This window comes from Marmota flaviventris, chromosome 18 (assembly GCF_047511675.1).
Source record: "Marmota flaviventris isolate mMarFla1 chromosome 18, mMarFla1.hap1, whole genome shotgun sequence".
NCBI classification, from domain to species: Eukaryota; Metazoa; Chordata; class Mammalia; order Rodentia; family Sciuridae; genus Marmota; species Marmota flaviventris.
Genome location: NC_092515.1, coordinates 46,806,349 through 46,825,991, shown reverse-complemented (window position 1 = coordinate 46,825,991; position 19,643 = coordinate 46,806,349). Strand labels below are relative to the sequence as shown.

The 19,643-nt window shown below is 40.8% G+C and overlaps 1 protein-coding gene across 6 annotated transcripts in view; it reads right to left on the bottom strand.

Annotated features, from left to right (window-relative positions):
- LOC139701318 (tRNA-dihydrouridine(20) synthase [NAD(P)+]-like) overlaps positions 1 to 19,643 on the bottom strand; it is a 51,780-nt gene that overhangs the window by 16,164 nt on the left and 15,973 nt on the right. For all 6 annotated transcript variants that reach the window (XM_071604470.1, XM_071604466.1, XM_071604465.1 and 3 more), the window contains 4 exons: positions 13,531 to 13,576; positions 10,682 to 10,773; positions 9,247 to 9,290; positions 7,935 to 7,995 (listed from right to left, as the gene is read on the bottom strand). In XM_071604470.1, coding sequence (XP_071460571.1) covers positions 7,935 to 7,995; positions 9,247 to 9,290; positions 10,682 to 10,773; positions 13,531 to 13,576 — 243 coding nt within the window. The remainder of the gene's footprint in view (positions 1 to 7,934; positions 7,996 to 9,246; positions 9,291 to 10,681; positions 10,774 to 13,530; positions 13,577 to 19,643) is intronic.

Here is a 19,643-nt window from a genome sequence, read left to right as displayed (position 1 = left end):
ATCTGTGAGCTGTGAGGCTGGTTCAGAAGATTGAACTAGCAGCTGTACAAAGAAGGCGGCTTCCAGGAGGAGCATCCTCAGTGAGAGAGCACTGGCTTCAGCAAGCCTCATTTTGGCTAACTAAAATGGGATTCTGGATTACGGATCTTTCCTGGTGTCCTGGGAGGTTGAACACACTTGTCAGCTAGGGTGCCCTTAATGCCTCTCAGGGCCTGGGGGCTGCTTGTTGCTTTGAAAGATGAGCTACTGGCCAGTATTGGAGTAATTGAGCATTGGACCATAGTAGCATAGTCTTTCACATAAAATGTGAAGAATAAAATGCATTTTGATTTTCTGTCATGTCATGATTTCTAGCAATAAATGATGTTTTCATGCGCTGCCTTAACTATAATTATCATGGGGTAGAATTCAATGTACTTAATAAATCACTTTCCAAATTGCCTCGTATACAACAAAGAATCAGTTGAGTTTATTTTCTTTTTCTTGAATGACTACACATGGTTTATTTTCTTTTTTTGAAGAACGGGGACTGAAATGATAATGTGGTAATTTTGTAATGTCATTTTGTCATGAAGACGTTTCAAATTTTACATTAAAACGGGCCTGTCATTCCTGCTTTATAAATTCACTAGAGGCTCTCATTTTCCTTGGAACACCTTTAACATCTTTCTCATTGTCCACCAGCTTGAAATGTAACAAGTTTGCCATATTAGCTATAAATCTGGAGCCCCAACATGAACAACATGAAACCCTACTGTTGAGCAGACTTCTACACTACCTGTGTGACTTTGGATAGGGCCCTTAACATGTGCTTGAGACCTAACTTCTAAGAAGGAGAGGGTGCAAAGAATTTGTTTTTCGGTTTTTTTTTTTTTTTTTTTTTTTTTGTGGAGCCCAAGATCAAACCCATGGCCTCACACATGCTAGGCAAACACTTCAAGGCTCTACAATTCCCAGGCACTGTGACACACGCCTGTAATCCCAGCACCTCAGGGCCTGTAATCCCAGAACCCTGGGAGGCTGAGGCATGAGGAGCTCAAGTTCAAAGCAAGCTTCAGCAAAAGCAAAGTGCTAAACAACTTAGTGAGACCCTGTCTCTAAATTAAATACAAAATAGGGCTAGGGATGTGGTTCAGTGGTTGAGTGCCCCTCAGTTTAATCTCTAGTACCAAAATAAATAAATAATCTCTACCATTGAAGCACACCTCCAACTCATTAAAGGATTAAACTATGGGGAAGAATGAAGTCCCAAGGTGCCTATCTTTACTTTTATTCCTGTTGAGAGCCACAGCCGAAGGGGCCCCAGCAAACTTCCAGCTGCCAGCACCAGCTGCTGGCTGATGATTGGCTCACAGCGGCCCCAGCAACATCTAGCTGATTGGCTCCTCGGCCCCAGCAACATCTAGCTGATTGGCTCCTCTGCGGTGATGCTCATTGGACTGTTTTCCTGCCCTTTCAGACCACGGAGCTGCTCATTGGGGGACTTTTTTGGCTCCGCCCACGTGACCCAGCCAATCGGCCTCAAGAGCAGGAGGATTGTGGGAGGTGAAGAAGCTTGTGTGGGAGAGAGAGGCTTGTGGAAAGCCGGTGGTGGCAGTTGAGGCTCTGAGGATTTTTCCTGAGAGGCTGTTTTGTTTGGTGTGTTTGGTTCTAAAAATAAAGTTAGTTTCTTTTGACAAGTGGCTTCTGATTGTGCCCAGCCAGACTGCGGCAATTCCTAAATGGAATGTTTTTCAACATGTTCTTTTTTTTTTTTTTTGGTACTGGGAAGTGAACTCAGGAACATTGTACCACTGGGCAACAGCCCCAAACCTTCTTTTCTATTTCATTTGCAGACAGGGTCTCACTGAGGTGCTTAGGGACTAAGTTGCTGAGACAGGCTTTGAATTAAAAAAATCTCCGGCCTCAGCTTTTCAAGTGAAAGGAATTATAGGCGTACACCACCATGCAAGCCCAAATCTTAATTTACATTCAGGCCCACTTCCAAGGAGCATTCCCCCAACAAATAATCCACTCAAGTCTCTGCCTCTCCAACACTTAAATACTTAGAATCAGGGCCATGCAACCTACTTGTCTCTGTATTTAATCATGACTGACCAGTTTAATAATTTGGGTTCTCATACCACCTGTGGTCATGGGCTGTTCTCAACTCCCATTTGTACTACACAGACAGACTAGTTGACTAGGAAAGGTCAGAAGGGAGGGTCGAAGCAGAGTTTGCTTCTTTCACCCTATTTTCCATAAAATAGCAAGGATCTGAAGCCTGCCACTCAAGACACACATTCCTTCTGTGATCTCACTGGGTAGTGATGACATCACAAGCCTTAGTTTCCATGGCAGATTAATGCTAGGGAACTTCTTTACCAGTTCTCTACAAGACACCAAAGTGTCTGGCTGCTTCAGAGAATATGTCTGACCGAATATTTTATATTCAATCTAACTTGTCCGCTGTCCCCTGGGAGAGCACAGCAGCAGGTAGGCCTAGGCCAGGCATCTGTAATGGAGCCCTGGTAAATATACAACCTCACTTGACTGCCACATCTTCCTTTGGGGTTTCCCCATCACACCTCATAACTTCCCTACCCATGAGTAAGACCAATGGTCTGGTGCTCCCTCAAGGACCCACAGTATTTCTGCTCACTGCTGAGGGCAAGTATTCAGAAAGGTTCTAATCTTTATCAATCTAGCCTTCCCCTTTAGCCTCCCCCAATGCTTCCTTCAGAGCACAGCTATAGTCTAGTACACACCTATAGTCCCAGCTGCTTGGGTGGCTAAATGGAAAGAGTACCTGAGCCTAGGAGTTGGGCTCAAGGATCTGGGCGGAAACATAATGAAGCCTGGGCAACATGGTGAGAGCACTCATCACCAAAACAGGAAGGAGGCTTCATTCTCAGATCCTTTCTTAATAAGAGTCTTAAAGAAGCCCAGTGTGCTTTTGTTATCCAGGGATAATTGAAGCATTTGAGGAAGGGCTATCAGTCTCTTATGAACCTCACCTTCAGACCCAGGCACCTATAGCATACTGTCATGGATACACTCACATGGATCCCCTTCACATCCCAGTCTGAAATGCTGAGAAAAAGGGTGTTCTCAGGCAGTTGGGAAGAACAGAAGGGCCAGGGGGAGAGGTGAAGTGATACAGAGACTGGAGTTCTGAGGAAACGATGTCTCAAGAAATGGATGTGCAAAGGCTATTGTGCCTAAACTTGGTATCGAGAATTTGGATCTCATTCTCTTAATCCCTCTGCCCCAGTATATAGCCTTCAGAAAGTGGTAGAGTTGGGCACAGTGGTATGGAACGATAATCCCAGCTACTCAGGAGGCTGAGGCAGGAGAATTGCTTGAGCTCAATTCGAGTCTAGTCTGGGGGAAACATAGTAAAACATAATCTCAAAAAAAAAAAAAAAAAGCAGCTGGGCACAGTGGTGCATATGTGTAATCCCAGTGGCTCGGGAGGCTGAGAGGGGACGATTGTGAGTTCAAAGCCAGCCTCAGCAAAAGTGAGGCATTAAGCAACTCAGCGAGACCCTGCCTCTAAAAAAAATACAAAATAGGACTGGGGATGTGGCTCTGTGGTTGAGTGCCGCTGAGTTCAATCTCTGGTAGCCAACCCCCCACCCCACGGAAAAAAAAAAAAGAATTACAAAAATCTATAAAAATTAGTCTAGAATTCAGTGTGGCTGAAACAGGCTGTAACAATGGGTCCCACAGGGAGCTGCTAAGGTGGAAGGGGTTCTAATCCAATTTATATTAGACCAGATTTTCCAAACCTTGAAAATTATTTCCATGAAAAACTCAGAAATGACAGACCTTAAGATATTTTTCTCAGTTGTAGAAGGGAGAGACTGAGGGAGGGCTGTTTGGGATAATTCTGAGGTTTGACTATTATCCTCATGCTTCCTTTGGCTCCACAGAACTCAATTACTTTGATAGCAATCATCCCTTGAGGAGACAGGCAAAGCAACCATAGAGGTTAACAGGCAAAGGCTATGTTTGGGATGCCATGCAGAGAAGAGGGCTTCAGTCAGAAACAGGAAAGATTAGGAGAGGGAGGTACTAGCAGCTGAGTGCACAAAACACAAGTAACAGAAGTGTCTCATAAGTTCTGTTTTCTTTCCAGCAGCAGTGCCTTCCACATCTCCTCCTACACCTGCATACTACCATGTCCTCTACAGAGGATGTGGAGAAACCCAGGTGGGCTGGCATGGAGAGACATACTGCCTGGTTGGTGGCTACCGGCTCTATGGAGATGTTCCCTTGGCCACTCCACCAAAGGCCAAAGCAGAAAAGCCAGCAGAGAAGCCAGCCCAGAAGCCAGCCCAAAAGCCAACCCAGAGAGCCAGAGAGGCTCCCAAGAAACGCCGAGCTCCAACAGAGGCAGAAAAGTCCCTGGGTTGTCCCAGCCCCAAAATTTCTACCAAGAGACCAATGTCAAAGAAGCTGGCTGGCTGAGCCTCTCTGTAGAGAGGTCTTGTATTTACCTATAACACTTAATGCATCTTTTTAAAAAAATTTTACTCATATTTTTTTAAAGAAATAAAAAATTTTATTGTTGCTGTTGTTAATTATACAGTTATTCAAATATACAAAAATTTGAAAGAATCCCTGCAGGTGGTTGCAAATGATTTGCAATGGCGTTGCAACTAGGGCCTTGGTTCAGTTTGACATGGGAAACTAATGCAGCTTGAACTTGAGTTTTCAGAGCTCGGCAGAGCCAGCGACTGTATTTAAAAGCTATCATTTGTATTCCTCCTTCTCATTGGTATCGAGTAACTTCTTTGTAAGTGCATGTTTCTTTATAAGTGCACACTTCCCATTCTCAGGACATTATCAACAACAATTTTCTTGTCCTTTTCTTTTGTCCGTCTACACTACTGGAAATTCATTCCAGGGTTGTTCTACCTTTTATCTATATACCCAGCATTTTCTATTTTTTATTTGGAGACAAGGTCTCAGAACTTGCTCAGGCTGGCCTCAAACTTGTGATCCTCCTGTCTCAGCCTCCCAAGGAGCTGGGATTATTGGCATGTGCCATGATACCTTGCTCTCTTTACAAATTTCTTATTTTTTATTTAATTTTGTTAGTTGTCAATGGGTCTTTATTTAATTTATTTTTAAGCAGTTCTGAGAATCAAACCCTGTGCCCCACACATTCCAGGCAAGCACTCCACCACTGAGCCACAAACAGAGCCCTCTTGTTAGAATTTTCTACATTTCCTATGTTCTAGCCAATACAATGAATTACTTTAATAATTAGCATCTCAGGGGAAAGTAAAAGAGGAGGGAATCTTTAAAAATCTGAGGGGCTGGGGCTGTAGCTCAGTGGTAGCGTGCTCGCCTTGCATGTGGAAGGCACTGGGTTCGATCCTCAGCACCATGTAAAAATAAATGAAGGTATTGTGTCCATCTACAACTAAAAATATTTTAAAAATCTGAATAAAGGGGAGAAAAATCCAATAAATACAGTATATACACTACATAACTATTGAATGTTCACAGGATGTGCTCAGAAAGTTTAAGTTCAGTTGTTACAGTTTTAATTTCATGCTTAAGGATGACAGATTCAAAGAGTACATTAAATCATCACAGACTACCAGGTACAGTGGTGCACACCAATACTCCCAGCAGCTTGGGAGGGCAAGCGAGTAAAATCACAAGTCCAAAGCCGGCCTCAGCATCTTGGTGAGACTGTCTCAAGATTAAAAATAAAAAAGGCTGGGGATATGGCTCAGTAGTTAAATGACCCTGAGTTCAATCCCTGGTACCCGCCCCGCCCCCCCCCCCAAAAAAAAAAAAATCACCACAAACTGGACATATTGGGCCTGCATTTTGAGAATTGGCAGGGAGGAAGAGCCATTAGCTCTGCATTTCAGATAGAAACTTTAGAGGCAGGAGGATACAAACTTTAGAGGCCTCAAGGAAGCCTGGACACTCACCCAGCTGCATCTGTCCTTCACCACACACACACACACACACACAATGCAGCCCTTCCTTAAAGAATTACAGGATCTAAAATTCAAGCTCACTGCCCCTTTCACAGCAATTTTCCACAATGGAATTTCCTTCCTTTCTTTCTAATTTTTTCCTTTTTTTTTTTTTAAAATAGATAATACATTCAAAATGCAAGAGGTTCAAAAGTTAAGAAAGTACAATTTTCCCTACTTAAGGGATAAGAGACTCTTTTTTTAATTGACAATCTCAATTTTCTTTGAGACAGGGAGCTGATTGCTGAGGTTGCCCTCAAACTTGAGATCCTCCTGTGTACCTTGTGGAGTCACTGGAATTATAGGCATGTACCACTGTATCCAGTTCAATCTACACTTTCATACTGTTTAAAGCAGGAGGACAGGGCAGACAGTAGCTGGCCTGTGCTGCTACGGCATACTGGTTGGTATCTGTTCTGACTGGCTAGTGCCAGTTGCTCATTATTTTAAGTAGCACCCCAGAGTATAAATGTACTGCCTATATAAGACTGAATAAAACTCAAGTTTCCTTCCCCAGAAGTAGTCAAAGTCCCTGGTTTATTGTTTTGTCTTTTCAATTATATTCTATAAATAAAAAAGGCAACATATATAAATACTCATTTCCCATTTTCCTTAAGTATACAGTAGTACACTATTTGAAATTCTTCTCATTGCTCTTCTCACAACATCAGGAGATCATTCCAAATCATTTCAACTCTGCTCCTTATAGAACGGAGTAGCACACAGTCATGAGAAAAAACAGCAATAAGTTTTCAACTGCTCATAGACAATTGCAAATTTCTGTTAATTTTTTGAAGGTAATATCCACAAAGCCCTCTGGTTTATTAAGCAGGCAGGCAGGCATTCTGAAGCCTCCTTACCTAAAGCATTGGTGTCAGGCTGGGTGACTTCTCAGAGCATAGTGGCTGACTCTGAACACTGGGCCAGGGGAACATCTACTATGTCTACACTGTCGACCTTCTGCTCTGATGCCTTACACTCAGCAACCTCAACCTGCTTTTATTATCTATTCCAAACCTGTCCTTTTTCAACATCTGATCACAGCTAAAGAAAAAGAAACCTGCTTCCTGGCTACCAGTCAATCCTTCCTGAACTACAACCACTTTATCCCACCACCACACACCCAACAATTTGCCAGCCAATACCCATATCCAAACCTCTGGCCTTTTGTCACTCTAATCCACCAGACACATGGCTTCTCTGCTCCAAAAAAAGGGGGGGGGGGCAAAGATACCAAAGTCCAAGTCCAGCTGATCTGATCCCAACTAAAGTTTGCGATCCTATGCTCCTTTGCTCCCTCTTCATCTCCTATTCCCCAGTCCTCTGATGAAAATGAGCCATTCAGAGTTCTGGCTTCACCACCTAGGGGCCTCCATGCTCCTGCACATGCCACTCTTCTCATCTGTCCTATAACTCTTCCTCAAGGACCACATTTCCTCATCAAAAACAAGTTTAAGGGTGCCTTTCCACTCTGTTCTCAGGCTTAACATAGCCTTCTAGTCTGATCTCTTCTGATATGACACAGCATCTTGACAAAGCCCAGGTCCTATTATTATTTTTTTTTTTTTGGCCTTTTTTTTTTCCTTAAACAGTACCTGGGGTTGACCCTGGGCCTTGTACATGCTAGGCAAATGCTGTACAAATGAGCTGCATCCCCAGTTCTTTTTATTGTTTTATTTTGAGACAAGGTCTGCCTAAGTTGCCTGGGATGGCTTCATATTTGCAATCCTCCTGCCTCAGCCTTCCAAATAACTGGGATTACAGGCATGGACCACCATGCCTGGCCCTGTTCCAGTTGTGCTTATTGATCCACTAACAGACTTTCAAGCATTTTCTTCATCCAGCTCAGGATCTAGTCCAGAACTGGGTACTGTACCTAGCCATCATGTCTTGTTAGCTTCCTTTAATCTCCATAGGATACTTCTGAGAAATATAAAGAAATCAATTTACCTTGGTGGAATATTCTTTTGGACAGCCCATGTTGACGTCAATACCAGCTACATCATTTTCTCTGGAACAACATGAAAAGCAAAAAGGAAATAAACATTAAAGGGCTGGAGTTGTGGCTCAGAGGTAGAGTGCTCAACTAGCATACATGAGGCACTGGGTTTGATCCTCAGCAACATATAAGAAAATGAAATAAAGATATTGTGTGTCCACCTACAAGTAAAAAGTAAATATTAAAAAAATAAAAACAACAACATTCAAACTGAGGGAAGAAACTAGAGTAAAAAGCATGGATGAGTCTGTGCTCATAAACCTGTCATTGTGAGTCTGGATTCAAGAAACACACCACCCTCAATGACAGACTTCATCTGAGCAGAGTTCCAGAGGAAAGACATAACGTATCTACACATTGAAAAGAGCTAGGTATTGAGGTCTTTGTTACAATGGAGTTGTGTCAGATAATTCAAATACCAAGTTACACTCATGCTAAATTCAATTCCAAGGCAGCATTTCTCACTGGGGTAATGAAAGCTATTTGCCAAGGCAAAGATGTGACATAAGCACAAGAGCCCTTTGCCACAGCAACTCCTCTGGCATAAGTTACAGGACTGCCTTCAGTTGCTGGGTGACACAGGTAGCTTACTCCAAATAATTATCAAATGCAGAAAGAACTTGGACCTCATTCTCTGATTTTAACAGTCTGTGATCAAAAGCAATTACTGCCCGAGTCTCTTCTTGCTATCACTGTCATCAATATCAGAAGGGAACATTTACTAAGCACTCCCAATGTGTGACATTCTCCAAATAACATGCCTTATTTCACTTACCCTACACTATGCCAGAGGATGTTACTACTACTGGTATCCTTTCACACAGAAAGGAACAAAATGATCAGCAAGGTTAAGTAACTTCCTAAGGTCACACAGTTAGCCAGTAGCAAACCATTAACTCTAAAACCCACTCTTAAACCGTGAATACTCTGCTGCCTTTATTAACTCCAGAAGCAATAAGTCTCACCTACACTGAGAGTTAAAGCCTCAGGACTCACAATCAGAAGTATCCCCCAAAAAGGGAATCCCATAAATAAACATTAAAATTGGGCCTTCACATGGGGGTCTCTGCGGTCTGGGAACAGTGGGTACATTTGAATCCCAGGACAGCCTTCAGATGCCATAAACAGGAAAGGAAATCACCCTCAGTTGAAAATAGTAACATGCCAGGAGGCAGAAGTGTGGGTCACTTCCAAAGTCACCAGTGACAGTAAGACCTCTTAACTCCAGTAAAGACAAAGGGAGCTCAAGAGGGAGGAACTTACACAAGCCTGGCCACAGCAAGTGCTCGCTCTGCATCTGAGGTTCCCTAGGAACACAAAAGGCTTCATCAACCAATGCCCTGAAAAAGGCAAATGTGCGTGACAAACACACCCATCTCCCCCACCACACACACACACACACACACACACACTCTTTCTTTTCCACTCTCTATTTCGCTCTTACAAACACACACACACAGGCACACACACACACACACACACACACACAACACACATTGTCATGCCAACAAGCAGTTTGGGCCAGTTTTCTCCAAAAAAGCCAGCCCAATATATTAGCTCACTGGTTTAAAAAAAAAAAAAAGATGGACTTGGAAGGCCTAAACAATGTCATTAATGCTGTTGTTACTTTCCAACATACAAAAACATGAAAAAAAATCTTATAGAAAACATTCAGATACCACAACTTAGAGTCCATAATTATATCTACTTGATCACATACCCACTCATTGTCATCAACTTTATAAAAACTTAAACATTTTTTGGGAGCTATTTCTAAAAAAGCTCCAAGAAATGTCTAGTGCAAGAGAAGAGAGCTATAGTTTAACTACCCAGACACCGAGACACACACCTATAATCACAGTGGCTGGGGAGGTTGAGGCAGGAATATTGCAAGTTTAAAGCCAGCCTCAGCAATTCAGTAAAGCTTTAGGCAACTTGGTGAAACCCTGTCTCAAAATAAAAAATAAAAAGGGCTGGGGATGTGGCTCAGGGGTTGAGTACCCTTGAGTTCAATCCCTGCTATCAAAAAAACAAATACAAACAAAAAATTCAAAAGTTTACTGTTCAAAACATTACATAGTTCTTGATATATCATATTTCACAATTTGATTCAAGTGGGTTATGAGCTCCCATTTTTACCCCATATGCAGATTGCAGAATCACATCAGGTACACATCCATTGATTTACATATTGCCATACTAGTGTCTGTTGTATTCTGCTGTCTTTCCTATCCTCTACTATCCCCCCTCCCCTCCCCTCCCCTCCCCTCCCCTCTTCTCTCTCTGCCCCCTCTACTGACATTCGTTTGTCCCCCTTGTATTATTTAAAAAAAAAAAAAAGTTTACTGTTAAGGAAATCTAATTCCTTTGATAGGAAATAAATTCAGACTATAAAAAATAAGCAGTATGATATGAATACTCAATGTTACAGATTAGAAAAATAAATCTAGAGACCTTTAATTAAGTAAATTAAATCTGAGACTTGCAGGCATGTAACAGACTGTGTCAGCTTGATTTCCATAATCTGTCTCCAATACTGTAAGTACTCAGGAATGACCCTTTGAAAAATGGTCAAATCTTCAGGAAGTCCCTGCTATGCAAAGTAGCTCAGGCACTCAATAGTGGCCAGCACAGGACCCAAGCAATGAAACAGGAGATAGGAATACTCAGGAGGACACTTGACATTAGGGTCTCATACCATCTGGAAGACCACTCTGCTCTGTTCTCTTTCACAGGTGCGGAAGATGACTCGGTCATCAGGGGCTACAAAATCCACTGTTTTGAGCACCTCTGCAAGAAAACACAAACACATGGGATGCAAGTTCAGACTAGCCTAAGCCCTGGCAGTGAACACAGCCAAGTATAACCTTGAAAAGAAAAAAGGGATCAGATGATTCCTACAAAATAAGTATGCACTGGGAGGCATCTAAGGTGCTGATATGGTCCATCTCACGACACAGGTAATGGTTGGTTCACTTTATAATTATTTGTTAAATTGCATATTTAGGTTTTATGCACTTTTTCTGCATGATTACAAGCACTTTACAATTTTTTGAAATACTGGAAAAAATGTACACACATTTAATTTGTGTTTCAATACTAGAACTGTCCTGGAAGATGGCACTTTGAGGGTCTGCAAGTGATCATTTCTTAATTACTTAGAGTAATTAAGTGGAGGAGTACTCTATTTCAGTCAGTCTTCACTATTATTTGCAGTTGCATATTTTCAAATTCATCGATTTAGTAAAATTAATTTATAACCCTAAATCAATACATGTGGTGTTTCCAGTCATTCAGGGACAGACAGTAAGTGACAACAAATTGGAGTCACCTGATGTACATACACATCTCCAGCTGAGTTCAAACACAGTGCCACTTGTCTTCTTGTTTTAGCTCTTATACTGTAAAAATGAGCCCTTTTTATGGTATATTTAGCCCTTCATTTTGTGTATTTTGGTGCTTTTTGTTAGTGATCTCACTGTTTAAAATGGATCCAAGCATAGTGCTGAAGTTCTGTCTATTATCTTAAGCAAAAGAAGGCTGTGGTGAACCTAAAGGTCAAAACACTTGTATTCGATAAGCCTTGGTTATGACAATATAGTGCTATTGGCTCTTGAGTTCAAGGTTAATGAATCAATGATATATTGGTTGGAGCTGCCAGTACCGCTCCACGAGAGCATATGCTTAACATGCACAAGGCTCTGGGTTTGAACCCTAGCTCCTAAATAAATAAACAGCATGTCTTTGAACAGAAACAAATGAAATAAACTAAGTGTAAGTGATGATCAGATGATGAAAATATGACCAGAGGCTAGCAAAAACCTAATCCTGTATTTCCCCTAGGGTCACCTGGTTCAATAGTCATGAATAGATTTTAAGTGTTTCTCAGCAATTTAACCGAACATTAACAAAAATCAACTACATCTCATATATCCTTCTTCTTTTTTTTTCTTAGTTGTTGATTGACCTTTATTTTATTTATGTGTGTGGTGCTGAGAACCAAACCCAGTGCCTCACACATGCCAGACAAATGCACTACTGCTGAGCCACACCAGAAGCTCAACAAAAGCTTCTATCATCATTGACTTTCAAAGATGACTAATATAATAAAAATATACAATGTGGCAGATGGGTGAATATACCTATCTTGAAGGCTGTTTTGAGAACTAAGATCTTTAAAGCATGTAAAGCATTTCCATAAATGGAATCTGGAATTATCATCCCAGCATTGAACAGCTTAGAAGGCTAAAAAGACATGTTGGGAGAGGTAATCGAAGTAATCTCTCACAGAGAAAGCTTAACACTGGCAGGAAGAAAGGTGAGAGAACCACAAAAACTAGGGTGTGCTTATAATGAAGTTTACTGATAAAAGCAAAATACTGAAACCCCAGTAAAGGCACTAGGGAAACCAATTTTAATGTATCTGATAGGCAAAAATGTAAAAAAGTGGCTAAACAGTATATGCCACACAATCCCAAGGGAAGGGGGCACAGATAAAAAGTGGTCACATTTTTAAATATTACACATTTTTCATAATATACGCGTAGGAAAACCCACATTATTCCTCTTTATGCTTAATTCTTTTGTTGTGGTGGTGGTACATGGGAATGACCCCAGAATCTCATGAACGCTGGGGAAGTTCCTACCACTGAGCTACATGCAAAACCCTATAATAACCTTTCTTTTTGGTACTGGAGATTCAAACTAGGGGTAATTTTCCAATGAGCTACATCCCTAAGCCTCTTTATTTTTAATTTTGAGACAGGTCTTGCTAAGTTGCTGAGGGTAGCCTCCTGCCTCAGCCTCATGAGTCACTGGGATTACAGAGGTGTGCCACTGTACCCACCCTGATTAACTCTTTAAGTATGAGATTATGGAGGATTTTCATTTTCTAGGTTTTATGGATTCATAATATTGATTTTTTTCATAACATACAAAAATGTAAATAAAAGAGAATTTGACGAAATTGAGTCATGACTTTTTGTGAAATATCAAGATTTGATATATACATGTGTATATGTACATATGTATGTATCAGAAACCTCAAAGATTACCACAACTCTAATTAAAGCAGAATCAGCCTCATCAATAAACTAGAAGAAAACCCACAGTTCACCACAAGCACTTCCATTTTCACAGGGCTTAAGGTGTACAAACTACTTACTGTTTCCTTATCTTATTTCGTCTTCACTTTAACTATACAATTTAAGTAAACTAAGGCTCATAATTACATTTGAATGATAAGAAATTGTGGTGGAAAGAAGTCCTATGACTTGCCCAAGTCACAGGCCAGGCCAAGCACTGAAGCCATTGTGACTTCAAGGATCCTAGGGTCCCTTCTGTATACGAAACATGGTCATTTCTATGTCACCAAGGCATTCTTAGCCTGCTTCACATCAGGCTTTAGGTGGAGAGCAATGACTGCTCTCAAGGGAGCACATGATCCACACACATTATGCAGCCAGGCAGGAACCCAGGTAGGGCCAGTGGTAGTGTCACCTAAGCCAAATGAGCACACACACAATTCTGGGCCAGGGCTGGACTCACCATTGACAACTCTCTTGCACTGAAGCATCTTGAGGTCAATCAGCTCCTGTAGAGAAATTGGAGAACAATGGTCAGTCCTGGACATGTAGATCCTGGACACAAGAGAAGGCCTTGGACTCAGGAAAACCACCTTCATTTCACATCACATGGGTATTACATGGACGGTCACACTAGTACTAACAACAAATCGTGATTTGGGGGATATGTAATGTGGTCCTCTCCACCCAAGCATGGAAAACAGGGCCCTGAGTAAGCTATCCTCAATCAGGTTATCAGGTTATCTTAACAGGAACCTTGGAGATATTTGAGGAAGGATGAGCCACTCAGAGAGCAGATAACTACCTAGAACCTGGATACTGAGATATTCTCCTCATTTATTAGTCTCAGCTCAAGCCCACTCCCCTCAAACAACCTCTCACCTCCATCCCTAGGCAGAAGGTGACAAGTGAAGAGCTCTGAAGAAAGGCCTAATGAATGATAAAACTGGGACCAGGGCAGAGAAGCATAGAGACGAAGATTTGAGATGAACACAGGAATGAAAAGTCTATCCAGTGAGTTCCCCAACTCAGGAAACATTCAAGCAGACACAGAAAGAAAAGAAATAAGGGGTTCTTCAAATTTAGTATCATAAGCATGGAGGGAGTTGGGCACCATGGCACATACCTGTAATCCCAGCCTCAGATACTTACTAAGACCTCAGTAACTTAAAAAAAACCTGTCTCAAGATTAAAAAAAAAAAAAAAAATTAAAAGAATTGGGGATAGGGGTCAGTGGTAAAGCATCCCTTGGTTCTATCACCACTACCATAAAAAAAAAAAAAATAGAAAGAGGGCTGGGAGGGGCTGGGGATGCGGCTCAAGCGGTAGCATGCTCGCTTGGCAAGTGTGCGGCCCGGGTTCGATCCTAAGCACAACATACAAACAAAGATGTTGTGTCCGCCAAAAACTAAAAAAACAAATAAATATTAAAAATTCTCTCTCTTAAAAAAAAAAAAAGAAAGAAAGAAAGAAAGAGGGCTGGGATTGTGGCTCAGCGGCAGAGCGCTCCCCTAGCACAGGCGCAACCCGGGTTCGATTCTCAGCACCACATAAAAATAAATAAATAAATAAATGCATTGTGTTGTGTTGTGTCCATCTAAAAAAAAGATTCATTCTCTCTCTCTTTAAAAAAAAATAGAGGGCTGGGGATGTGGCTCAAGCGGTAACTCGCTCGCCTGGCATGCGTGTGGCCAGGGTTCGATCCTCAGCACCACATACAAACAAAGATGTTGTGTCCGCCAAAAACTAAAAAATAAATATTAAAAAAAAATAGAAAGAAAAATTAATATGACATTTCCAGATAAACAATGAAATACACCTCATATGATCATTAGGATGGCTATTATTTTAAAAAGAAAATCATAGGCATAAATTTGTCAGGGACAAATCCTCTAAAAGGGAAACGAGGAAAACTATGCCATTGATAATAGCTTCAAAAAAAATACCTGCAAATTAACCTAACAAAAGAGGTGAAAGACCTCTACAAAGAAAACTACAGAACGCTAAAGAAAGAAATTGAGGCAGACCTTACAGGATGGAAATATCTCCCTTGTTCTTGGATAGGAAGAATTAATATGTCAAAATGGCCATATAACTAAAAGCATTATACAGATTTAATGCAATTCCAATCAAAATCCCAATGACATTCCTCATAGAAATAGAAAAAGCAGTCATGAAATTCACCTGGACAAATGAGAGACCCAGAATAGCCAAAGCAATTCTTAGCAACAAGAATGAAGCAGGTGGCATCACTATACGACCTTAAATTATACTACAGAGCAACACTAACAAAAACAGCATGGTACTGGCACCAAAATAGACTGGTAGATCAATGGTACAGAATAGAGGACACAGAGAAAAACCCACATAATTACAGTTACCTTATTTTTTTATTAAAAAAAATATTTATTTTTAGTTGTAGATAGACCCAAGGTATTGTACCTTTATTTTTTTTTTTTTAATTTATTTTTATGTGGTGCTGAGGATCGAACCCAGGGCCTTACATGTGCTAAGCTAGCGCTCTACCACTGCGCCACAACTCCAGCCCCATTTACAGTTATCTTATATTACACAAAGGCTCCAAAAACATACATTGGAGAAAAGACAGCCTCTTCAAAAATGGTGCTGGGAAAACTGGAACTCCATATGCAACAAAATGAAATTAAATCCCTATTTCTCACCATGCATAATACTCAACTCAAAGTGGATCAAGGACCTAGGAATTAAACCAGAGACCCTGCGTCTAACAAAAGAAAAAGTAGGCCTAGATCTCAATCATATCGGATTAGGACACTATTTCCTTAAGAGCACTCCTATAGCGCAAGAAGTATAAACAAGGATTAATAAATGGGATGGGACTGGGGCTGTGGCTCAGCGATAGAGCGCTCGCCTCACAGGCGCGAGACCCTGGGTTCGAACCTCAGCACCACATAAAAAAAAGTGAAATAAAGGTCTTTAAAAACAAAATTAAAAAAAAAAGAATTAATAAATGGGATGGATTGGAACTAAAAAGTTTCTTCTCAACAAAAGGAAAAAATCAGTGAGGTGAAGAGAGAGCCTACAGCTTGGGAGCAAACTTTTACCACTTGCACATCAGAGCACTAATCTCTAGGGTATATAAAGAACTGAAAAAGCTAAACACCAAAATAACAAATAACCCAATCAATAAATGGGCCAAGGACCTGAACAGACACTTCTCAGAAGAGGATATACAATCAATCAACAAATATATAAAAAGATGTTCAACACTCTAGCTATTAGAGAAATGCAAATCAAAACTACTCTAAGATTTCATCTTACTCCAGTCAGAATGGCAGCTATTAAGAATACAAACAGGGCTGGGGATGTGGCTCAAGCGGTAGCACGCTCGCCTGGCATGCGTGCGGCCCGGGTTCGATCCTCAGCACCACATACAAACAAAGATGTTGTGTCCGCTGAAAACTGAAAAAATAAATATTAAAATTCTCTCTCTCTCTCTTTAAAAAAAAAATACAAACAATAATAAGGGTTGGTAAGGATGTGGGGAAAAAGGCACACTCATACACTGCTGGTAGGACTGCAAAATGGTGCAGCCAATATGGAAAACAGTATGGAGATTCCTTAGAAAACTTGGAATGGAACCACCATTTGATCCAGCTATTCCACTCCTCAGTTTATACCCAGAGGACTTAAAAACAGCATACTACAGGGACACAGCTGTTAGACCAGGACGCAAGAAAAGAGCACTGACTCCAATTAAAATCAAATTAAAGCAAGCTTATTATTTCGACCGGCCGGGCTGCCTCTCCCACCCAAAACCGCAGGAACAAGACAGCAGCCGCAGCTTTCCTGCAGTTCAGCTTTATAGCCCAGAAAGTTACACAAAGGGGGGTTACAGATAACAGAACTCTGAGGAGCATAACACAAACGGTAGTTTACAGTTTTTGCTGGCCCCAACATCAGAATCTATGAGGATCATTAGAGCCTCAGAGAGGGTCGTTATCTGGCCAAGGAAGGCCAATATTTATGAGGTGTCACTAAAGTTTCAGAGAGGGCTGCTATCTGGTCAGAGAGCCAGGCATGGGTGAGTTCAAGGCACGGGCAGGCATTCCAAGCAGGTTCAGAATTTGCAGTAATTTATAGTAAAGCCAAAATTATCTTTTCATGGCTTTGTGGCGAGATGGCTCCCAATTTTGAGAGAAAATCAGGTTGGGTCTATCAACAGCCACATCAATGTTTATTGCAGCACATAATAGCTAGACTGTAGAACCAACGTGGATGCCTCAGTAGATGAATGGATAAAGAAAACGTGGTATATATATACAAAATGGAATATTACTCAGCAATAAAAGAGAATAAAATCATGACATCTGCAGGTAAATGGAAGGAGTTGGAGAATATAACGCAAAGTGATGTTAGCCAATCCCCAAAAAACAATGTCGAATGTTTTCTCTGATATAAAGAGGCTTATTCATAGTGGGGTTGGGAGGGGGACCATGGGAATATTAGAGGAACTCTAGATAGGGCAAAGAGGATGGAAGAAGGAAGGGGGCAAGAGGTGTAAAAAAGATGGTGAATGAGATGGACATCATTACCATGAGTACAAGTATGAAGACACAAATTGTGTGAATATACTTTCTATACAACCAGAGATATTAAAAATTGTACTCCATATGTGTAATAGGAATTGTAATGCATTCTGCTGTCATATATGAAAAATTAGAATAAAAAATCTGAAGGGTTCTGTGTTTGGGATTGGTGTCCCTGAGGACTTCATGGCTGTGACATGCTTGGTGCCTGGGAAAGTTCCTGTGCAAAGGCATAGGATGCCCCGTTGCTATGGTAATGCCCTCCATGCTAGAGTCTTATCAGCTTCCACCGTAATCTTAGGCACATAACTCCTGGGAATAAAGGAACTTGTTTGCTTGGTAACTATGTTTCACCAAGATCAGGCACTCCTGGAGCTGCCAGCGTAACAGTAACTTCAGACAATGGACCTCCTTGAGAAATGTACAAATTCCTGAACTTTACATATTGTAATTATGAAAGGTAACTTCAGAATAAGCAACCTTACTGACACTCTAAACAATAATGTGGTTATTGGTACTAATGATCTAATGTTACCTAATGTTATCCCAAAGGACTTAAAATCAGCATACTAGAGGCTGGGGTTGTGTCTCAGTGATAGAGTGCTTGCCCAGCATGTGTGAGGAACTGGGTTCGATTCTCAGCACCATGTATAAATAAATGAATAAATTAAATGTCCCTCAACATCTAAAATAATGTTTAAAAACAATCAGCATACTAGAGTGATGCAGCCACATCAATGTTTAGAGCAGCTCAATTCACAATAGCTAAACTATGGAACCAACCTGGGTGTCCTGCAACAAACAGGCACTTCAGAAATGAAGAAATATGAATGGTCAAAAAATATGTGAAAAAAATGTTCAACATATCTAGCAAAATTAAGAAATGCACATTACTACACTGAGATTCCATCTCACTCCAGTGAGAATGGCAATTATAAACAATACAAGTAACAATAAATGTGGGCAAGGATATGGGGAGCAAGTAGAAACTTGGAATGGAACTACCAACTGATGTAGTTATCCCACTCTTTGGTCTATACTCAAAGGATGTAAAATCAGTATACTACAGTGACACAGCCACATCAATGTTTAGAGCAACTCAATTCACAATAGCTAAGCTATGGAACCAACCTAGGTGACCTTCAACAAATGAAAAGAAAAAGAAAATGTGGTATACATACACAATGGAATATTACTCAATCATGAAGAATAATGAAATTATGGCATTTGTTGGTAAATGGATGGAACTGGAGAAAATTCTGCTGAGTGAAATAAGCTAATCCCAAAACACCAAAGGCTGAATGTTCTAATATGTGGATGCTAACCAAGAACAACAGAGGGTAGGAAGAAGGGGAAGAATATAATTCTACTGGATTAGACAAAGGAAAACAAAGGGAAGGCAGTAGGAAGGGGAATGGGAAGGACAGTTGAATTAATAAGACATAACCTTCCTAGTCTCCTAGTCTTGTTTTGAATATAAGACCAGGGTAACTCCACATCATGTATAACAACAAGAATAGGATCCTAATTAGAATAAGTTATACTCCATGTATGTATATTATGCCAAAATACATTCTCTTATAATGTATAACAAAAAAGAACAAATTTAACAACAAGAACAAAAAAAAAAAAAAAAGAATCCTGTGTCCTAAGCTGAGGATATATAGTTCAGTCCCAGAGTACCTGCCTAGCATATACAAGGTCCTGGGTTCCACCCTCAGCACTGCCAAAAAAATAAAAAATAAAAAATCCTTTCTGCTCCAAAAGAAAAATTAAAAAAAAAAAAAAAAAAAGAAAGAAACAAACTGACTCCACTCCACCACTGGCCATCACCCCTGGTACCCCCTCACTTCTAACTCCTTCCTTCCTCTAATTCCTCAAACATGCAACTCATCTATAAATATCTCACTTCCCCTACTTCCTTTCCTTCAAGCCACCTGCCTATACTTGTTCCACGCTTATGTAGCTGAAGTTGTAGTCAGCAGTCCTTTTTCTGCCTCCTTTTTTT